This window comes from Microtus oregoni, unplaced genomic scaffold (assembly GCF_018167655.1).
Source record: "Microtus oregoni isolate MIOR12 unplaced genomic scaffold, Mior012 000023F_ref0000262, whole genome shotgun sequence".
Taxonomy (NCBI): domain Eukaryota; kingdom Metazoa; phylum Chordata; class Mammalia; order Rodentia; family Cricetidae; genus Microtus; species Microtus oregoni.
Genome location: NW_024543082.1, coordinates 5,951,929 through 5,960,818, shown reverse-complemented (window position 1 = coordinate 5,960,818; position 8,890 = coordinate 5,951,929). Strand labels below are relative to the sequence as shown.

Sequence of the window (8,890 nt, the reverse complement as noted above, 5' to 3'; positions counted from 1 at the left end):
CTGCCATGCAGGTGCTGGATTCCAATCTGAGTCCTTTGGAAGAGCAGCCAGTTCTCTTAACTGCTGAGCAGTCTCCCCAACCCCCGAAACAGCAATTTTTAAAACTAAGCATTCTCACATGACGCATGATGTCAGGAGACAACACCGGGGAAGCTGGGCCAGAAGCAAGGATGTGTTATACAGTTGATTTTGAATTAATTTTTGGTGGTTGTGCTTTCATAAATGTTTTGGTGTTACCAAGATTTTCACAAGCCTCACACGGAGTTGTGTGACCTGTCAGATTATGATCCACAGAGAAATGGGAGCCATCAGTAGAAAACGCCTAGATCTTCTCCAAGCCCCTGTCTTCATTCACGAGGCTTTGCTGCTGGTGCCTGGGGAAGTCATGGCTGGTGCCACCAATATGTCCCACATTCCTTATTTGTGTTAACATTTACACATACCTAGGACTTTTCTATCTTCAAAATATTTATATCCAAGAAACAATCTCTCACCCCCACCACAGCCTGACTCCCCATCTTCCAGTTCAGTCACCTTCTGGGAAGGTCTGGCTAGGTTTGCAGCTTCTACTTCCTCCTTCTGTCAGACTTCAACCTCCCCAGACTCCCTGCCCTCTCTGTTTTCATCAGACTGGGTTGCTAGGGCCCACAGAGGGACAACCCACCCTAACCCTGGAGTGGCAAAGCCTCTAACTGTCTCACACATCCGCTCATTGCATGTTGAGGAAACAGTTCCCAGCTCTTCTCACCCCTGTCCCAGTCAGCCCTCTTCACTCCTGCACTAGGATCCAGTCTCTTGCCCCACTCTAGGCTGAACTTTTCATATCCGTCAGCAAATGCTGCCTTCAGTGGCAGCTGAGAGCCCACGTTTCCTCCAGGCCTCTCTGGAGTGTGCAGGTCGGCAGCCTTTTTTCTCCTGTGCCCACTCCAGCACCAAGCAGCAGCCCTAGTGATTCTGTGCATGTGAGTCACCACCCAGAGTCTCCCCTCCCCCAATCCTCTAAGGTCCTTTCTCGATAGTCCTTAGGCTTCAGGTGCCATGTCCACCTGCCCATAAGCTCTTCTGTCCTTCCCTTAATTAGGCTGGGAGCCCCTGCTCTCCTGCTCCAGCAACACCCATTTACTGTCTTCTCTCCTGCGTCCCCACATCTGTGTCCCTCCCTTGTACACCCAGAAAGCATTGGTTGGTGTCTAGCACACGTTTCTCAAAACTGGGAGTTTTTAGACACAGTGTTCACGAATGAGAAAATAGAATTCAGAAGTAGGAAAAAGGCAGATCAAATTCTGAGGGGTGGTCCCCAAGTGAACAGGGAGTATCCGGAGAGGACCATTTGTGAGCCCCTTTTCTTCTGTCATACAGTGTGGGTTTCAGGTATACTGAAGTTATCCTAGGGATGGAGTAAAGCTCAGCTGTGGCTGGGGTGAAGTGCAGGCTGAGCCCCGCTAGGGAGCCAGTGTGAAGGTGCACTGGAGACCAGAGTCCATGGGACTGCCAGCTTCCTGGGGTTGACTCACTTCTGTTGAGGGAGGGAGAAGAAAGAGGGAACTGGGAGTGCCCAGGGTCCTTGGGTGTGTGGGGGGGATAGGGGTGGGGTTTACACTATTCCAATCCAGGGACAGCTAGGTGAAACAGAAAGCAAAAGAGAAGTTAACTCAAAGTGAACTCTGAGCTGCTTTGGGTGACTGGGCAGTCGAGGTTTCGCAGGCCTGCCAGGATGGCAGCATCTGGACCCTTCCCACTGCTGGTGGAGGGGTCTTGGGGCCCCGACCTTCCGAAGACCTTAATCAACAAGTTGCAAACATACTTTCAGAGCCGGAAGAAGTCAGGTGGAGGGGAGTGTGAGGTCGTCCTGCAGCCTGGGAGCCCTGCCAGCTTTCTGGTGCTCTTCTCTCCAGAGGACGGTGAGGGACACAAAGGTCACACCCTGAAGGGTTTGGAGCCATGGATGGCAGGTCCAGTATTGGGCTACAGCTTCATGGGAGCAGGAGGTCCTGGGGGCCAAATCTGGGTGGAAAGCACATTCTGTAGTGGTGGTTGTTCCCCTTTCTCTTCCATGAGTTTCCTGGCTGTTGTGAACCTTCTCTCTCTCTCTCTCTCTCTCTCTCTCTCTCTCTCTCTCTCTCACCCTCCCTCCCTCTCTCTCTTCTTCCTTCTTTAATTTTCCCGTTTTTATTATTCAAGTGGTACAGTTAAATTAAGAATCTTGAGGAATTGTAGATCATCTAGCACCGCGGGGTTCTAGCTAGGGAGGGGCGTCTTTGTGAGGTGAGCTTGAGGAGGGAAAAGCCCAGGAGCTCTGGTGGCACAGCCTAGACAAAGTTCCTGCTTTGTCCTCTGCCCCAGGGTGGCCTCAGGTGGCTTTGAGCCTGGGTGGGGTTGGAAGTGGGGTGGCGGTGGGGTTCCCTCATCTCTGAGAGGCTCCAGAACAGTAGAGCAGTTGAAAGTTCCCCACTCCTGTCTGCAATCTGCAAGGGAGGCCCAGCCTTGTTTGCTTTATCAGGTGGGTGACTGGAAGCCCCAGACCTGTGGCTTCTGGAAGGCCACCATCAGTTCCCACCTAAGATTTTGTAGACCAGGGTCATCCTCAGAATGTAGACAATTCCTCCTTCTCCTTGAATTTGGAGAAACATTTGGGGCAGAGGAGGAGCAAAGAGGCCTAGGAAGCAAGGCTGTAGTTAACAACCCATCAGGGATCCAAGAAGAAAAAAAGTAGAGAGAGACTGGTGTGGGGGCTGTAGACACAGGTTTTCAGAAAGCCTGGGTGAGAACCTTATTGTCCTAGGTTTCATTTCACCAGGGCATGCTCCACAGACAGCTGGTAGCAAAACCTGTTTTCTCATTTTCTCTTTTCCTAGAGCAGTGGTTCTCAACCTTCTCACTGCTACAACCCTATAATACATGCTGTGGTGATCCCCAATCATAAAATTGTTTTTGTTGCTACTTCATATCTGTAATTCTGCTACTGCTATGAAGTGTAATGTAAATATCTCTGTTTCTGATGGTCTTAGGCTACTTCTGAGAAAGGACCTTTGACCCTCATAGGGGTTGTGACCCACAGGTTGAGAACCACCTCAGAGGGTTAGAGGGTTCCCAGTTTGATCCCAGCTGTCACTATCCCAGTAGACACAACCCTTATGGAGTGTGTTCTTCTCTTGAGCTCTCTCCCAATGCTGATTGCATGTTAGGGGTACAGACTACTGCATCCTGGTCACAGGGACGTCGGGGGGAACTAGACCCGGCCCAGCTCTATTCTAGACACTTTAGTACAGAGAATGTGGGTGAGTGGGGAAGCATTTGCCACCAGCACTCTGAAGTGACCGGGATATACTGAAGTCTGAAAAATCTCTGTTGTTTATTGAGAGCCTCAAACCAGCAAAATGGAGATCTCTAAGATACTGGTAGTTTAGTGACATACACATCACGGGGAAGTATGGTTGTGAGGATCCAATCCCAGCTGTAGGCTTCGCAGCAGGCCCTGGGTAGCTGAGGTGAAGGCTGGGCTCACACCCCCTTCTCAGCTTTCTCCCTCAGGGGCTCCCAGTCCACAGCCCCCTCTTCTCCCAGGTGGCTCAGCTGATTCCTCTCATTCACTCCCAACACAGATGACTCAGAACACTAAAATGGAACATTGTTGCAGGCCAGTCTTTGGGGTGACTAGAACTTCTATTCACTTTCAGTTTCCTATTTGAGGCCCCACTTCCTCCTCAGCAGCAAGGCAGCTGGAATTTCGCAGCAGATTTACCCTGCAGTCCTAGGGCAGCAGCTTTCCTTTCCTATAGAGGCCCCACCCTCCTTCACAGAAATACCCTGAGCAGACATGAATTCATGTAAACCTACACCAGCTGGGCAGTACTACTGAGCCTACCAGTGCAGTAGTGTATACCAGTACCAACAGGGAGGTCTCACCTTTGTAGGTCAACTGGGTTTTTTTTTTCCCCCTTAGGACAGTGAGCTATACTCTCAGACCCAAACTCAAATCCCTGTAACCCCATTTCAGGTGGACACACTTTATCATAAATTCTAGTCCTAAATGGCCTCCTGTTTATTAAGTGAGGGCCTAGGTATTATTGAAGTAAGGGAACTCATATTCTTCAAAAAAAAAAAAAAGCTTTGACAGGTCAGTGGTGGGGCACGCCTTTAATCCCAGCACTAGGGAAGCAGAGGCACACAGATCTCTGTGGGTTTAAAGTTAGACTGGTCTACAAAGCAAATACCAGGACAGCCAGAACTGTTACACAGAGAAACCCTGTCTCTGAAAACCATACATGCATACATAAAAATCTATTTTTATTGCATGTGTATGGGTGTTTGCTCTTTATATGTCTATATAACACATGCATGTAGTGCTTACAGAGGTCAAAAGAGGGCATCAGATCCCCTGGAATGCATACATCTAGGAAGAGACGGCCATGCTTGGATGCCTTGGATAGACTTCACCAAAGTCCAGGAAAGAGGAGGAATGTAACACAGAGGTGCAGGACATTTGGGAACAGGCTTCATACTGTTCACACAGAGGTCACACTGAGGTCACACAGTCCTCAGTCCCCTCACCAGCCTGTACAGCTTCTCTGGAAACTCCTGACTACTCATAGAGTAGAATTAGAGTCCCATGTTCCTTCTCAGGGGATTCCAACGTCTGTATCTGTGTGGACATCTAAGTGAAGTCACTAGACCTACCGACTTCATGGTTGAGGTGGGAGAGCCATCATGTTTCCCTTTGTGACAGGCTCTGAGCTCATCAGACTAGCTGTCCATCAGAGAACAAGGGGACCCTGATGTTTTGCTATATCTGTGAACACCAGGGCTCAGGTATCTTTTTCCTTGGCCATGCCCCTCCTGTTCCTTTTGTTTCTCTATGTTGGACATGCCCCTTCCTGCTCCTTTCCTGTTCTCTATGATGCCCGCGCCCCTCCCTGTTCCTTTCTGCTTCTCCATAGTGTGAGCGACAGATTTTCCTCTTCTCTCTCTGGCTGCAGCTTCTGATATCACAGTTCACATTTTCTTAGCTCTTCATGTTGTTGACAGTGTTCCTAGAAAATACTTTCAATGGGAAACCTTTGCTCCAGAGTGTTTATTTCTTTATAGCCACTCAGCTAGACTGTGGGTAAATTGCAAATCAAATGGCAAGTCTTTGGATTCCGTTGAGTTTCACTAAGGTCAGCTGTCTGGTGTTCTAATTCAGTTTTTGCAATATCTCCTCTATTCTTGTTTTTTTCCCCTTTACTACCATATGTGGGTTGTTTATCATTTCAATCTAATGGCTGGATTCCTGTTCATTCTGATGATGAACAACTGGGTCACCTCTGTACAGCATGGCTCTCACCCCGTGTACCCAGTTGTCCCTGTAATTATAAATATTCCCACCTTCAGAGCCCACTGAGTACAGTACAGGTTCTGTACTACTACACTCTATGTTTCTTCAATGTAATGCACTGACTGGCTCAAAACAATTCTACTGACCTCAGTAGTCAGTAAGAATACTGAGGCTGTGTAAGTAGGATTTGTGTAGCAGGATGCTGACGGGATTCACCAGAGTTCCCTTGTGTGATAACATATCCAAGATAATCACCTTGAATAGAGGAAGGGTTTATCTGGGCGCAACAATTTTGGAGATTTTGGTTAATAGTCATTTGGCCTGCTGCTTTTGAGCCAATGGCACAAGGTAGTACACCCTATCGGGAACTCTTGGCTATGTAGTGATACAGAAAGGAGAAAAGGGCTTGGGTCCCAGGATCATCCCTTCTCCAGGGGGAATCTGACTTCCTCTAGGCTTCACTTCTTAAAGTTTCCAGGACCTTCCTAATGAACATGAGCTGGCAACCATGTTTGTAATCTCAAGGCCCTTGGTGTACACTCAATAACTAAGATAAAGCAATGAATATTAAAAAGTAATCTGGGCGTGGCAGCATATGCTTTGACCCCAGCATGTGAGAAACAGAGGCAGGCAGGTCTCTGTGAGTTTGAGTCCAGCCTGGTCTATAGAGCAAGTTCTAGGTCAACCAGGGCTGCATAGTAAGACCTTGTCATAATAAATAACATAAACAAATAAACAACACCACCCCAGTAAGTTTAGGGGCAGGGGAATGGCTCACTGGGTTAAATAACTTGCTGTGTAAGTGTGAGGGCTGGAGTTTGAATCTCCAGCCCCCTTGTAAACAGCTGGGCATGGCTCCATGTGCCCAGTGTAGAGGGCAGAAATGGGCAGATCACAGAAAGCCTAACCAACAACCGAACTTCAGGTTAAGTGAGAAACCCCATCTCCAGGCCGGAAGGCAGAGAGCAATGCAGGGAAATACCCAGTGTCCTGCTGTGGCCTCCACGTGACCAGGGGTGTGCACTGCTCCATATGCCCACACATCTACAACATGAATAATGCACACACAGTGACATTCACATCCCCGTGCTGAGTTCTCCTTCTTTTACAAGGGCTTGCTGCTTAGGGAGATGGGCTGAGCTGCTGGCTCATAACAATAAATTTGTAGAAATCATGGACTAATTATGTAGGTAAAGATTGCTTGCAATTTGGCTTAAAATATTTTTTTTTCTTTTTTTAACGTTTCAGTTAGGCAGAATGTTCTGGAGAAAGACAATCATGAGTTAGTGTGGCCAGGAAAAGGGACATTCAAGTTAACTGTCCGGTTGCCCAAAGACCCAGATGAAGCCTCAGTCTCTAAGGAGGCAGTTCCAGAAAAGGTAAGGACATGGGGTGTTATTCCAAGGTGCTTGGATTTTCTATGATGAATATGGGGTAGATGAGCTAGGTGAGGTGGCACCCACCTTTAATCCCAGCACTCGGGAGGGAGAGGTAGGAGGATCTCTATGAGTTCAAGGCTAGCCAGATCTAAATAGTGAGTCCAGACAATGAGACTGTGTCTCAAAAAGAAAAATGGTTGATGAGGGCCTAAGTCACACTAGCCTGAGAATGGCAGTTTGGGACTATGGAGAGGGCAAGGACTGTAAGCAATGGAGAAGCTGTCATTTTTTGTCACTTTTGGAAGAGTCAAGACTGGGGAGCTCAATAGTAATATATTTGGGATGTCAAAGTTGTATCCATTGGTCTTGGTGTCTTTATAACCAGAAGCCTGCTGTTCTGTTTCCATCATCTTGAGGCCAGCAGTGTACCCCGTGTGTGCTGTTCCCTCAGCTGTGAAGAAGATTGTCAGGGACCTCTCTGAAGCACGTGCACCATGTTCATACAGTAAACATGAACTAAGTGCCAAGTCAGGCAAACCTCTGGCTAAGCTGCCTCACGGGAGTCTACTGTGTGTGTCTCATTTCATCAGTGATTATTGTGACCAGCAAAGAAGACACCATGTGACATGTAGCTTTTGATCCATTCACTAGCCTAGTATTCAAATGTGTCATTATCATTTCAATTAATTTACATCTCCAGTCTGGCCCAAGAAATGTTTTATTTATATATGAAATGATTCACAGTCGCTGGGCGGTGGAGACACAAGTCTATAATCCCAGCACATGTGACATAGAGGCAGTTGGATCTTTTTGAGTTTGAGGCCAGCCTGGTCTACAGAGTGAGTTCTGAAACAACAAGAACAAGTTACACAGAGAAACCCTGTCTCGAAAAAAAAAAAAAACCAACTAAACCAACAAAAACCAACCAACCAAATAAACAGAAAGAATTGATTCTTATATTAATGCTGTCTTACTGTTTTGGTTTTAGGAATCGAAGACTAAAAAAGGTACTGCAGGAAAAGGTAAGTCTCCACTAAGGCAACTCTAGTGTTCATCAGGCAGTTTGTGTTTATTAAACAAGTAGCTTGTGTTGTAGGAGGCTGCTCATTCATTCCCGGCCACAAAATAATCACTCAGAAACCATATTATTTGCAATACTGTTTGGCCGATAGCTTAAGCATATTTCTAGCTAGCTGTTATATCCTAAATTAATCCATCTCTGTTAATCTGTGTATCGCCACATGGCTGTGGCCTACTGAATAAAGTTCTGGTGTGTCTGTCTCTGGCAGAGGCTACATGGCTTCTCCTGACTCTTCCTTCTACCTCTCAGCATTCAGTTTAGTTTCCCTCAACTAGCTCTGTTCTGCCCTGCTATAGGCCCAAAGCAGTTTATTAATTCATTAACCAATAAAAGTAATACATAGACAGAATGACTTCCCACACCATTTCCCCTTCCTGTTTAAATAAAAAGGATGGTTTTAACTTTAACATAGTAAAATTACATATAACAAGACAGGTACTAAGCAAGAACTACAATTACAACATTTACATCTACTTTATCTCTTATCATAACTAAAGAAAAGTATAACTATAACTATCTATTCTTCAACTCCATCAAAGACTCCAGAAGGATATAATATTACCTAAGTAAACAGGAAGTGCAGTGTGAGCAACTTCCAAAACTCTAGAACTGACAGAAACATCTTGCTGTGTTTACAGTCACCCAAAGTTCTTCTGCATCATTGGAGCATCTATCTTCAGCTTACAGGCCCATAGTACCTTGCAGACTTTTCCATGAAGCAGGAAATTTCAAAGACAGTTCTGCCTATATTGACAGTTTGTCAGTTACTTTTTTCCGTGTCCTGCAGAATGGCTGGCAGATTCTTTTATGAAGCAGGAACCCCTTTAGGCAAGTTTATCAGTCCTTTCTCTGTGGGTCCTGCATCTCCAGTTCATATAACATAACATCAAGCAGTCCAGGGAAGATCAGGTTTTTGCCCAAATGGCTAACAAACTCCATGAGGAGCCTCTTTGATGCCCGTCTTTCTCTTGAAGTAATTGGTGCTGTCAGGAGCAGATATGTCTCACTGTCATGAAAAGTCCTAAATTTTTAAAGTATTTTAAATGCCATATTCTGAAGAGCTCTGAAAGATTTGAAGAATATCTAGAAACCTAACTAACATGAATACAAACTTGA

The 8,890-nt window shown here is 46.3% G+C and overlaps 1 protein-coding gene across 1 annotated transcript in view; it reads left to right on the top strand.

Moving 5' to 3' along the window:
* The first annotated feature begins 1,714 nt into the window (after nucleotides 1-1,714).
* LOC121462053 (protein mono-ADP-ribosyltransferase PARP14-like) overlaps nucleotides 1,715-8,890 on the top strand; it is a 31,846-nt gene continuing 24,670 nt past the window's right edge. The window contains exons 1-3 of the mRNA XM_041673474.1: nucleotides 1,715-1,901; nucleotides 6,563-6,693; nucleotides 7,682-7,715. Of these exons, the coding sequence (XP_041529408.1) occupies nucleotides 1,715-1,901; nucleotides 6,563-6,693; nucleotides 7,682-7,715 (352 nt within the window). The remainder of the gene's footprint in view (nucleotides 1,902-6,562; nucleotides 6,694-7,681; nucleotides 7,716-8,890) is intronic.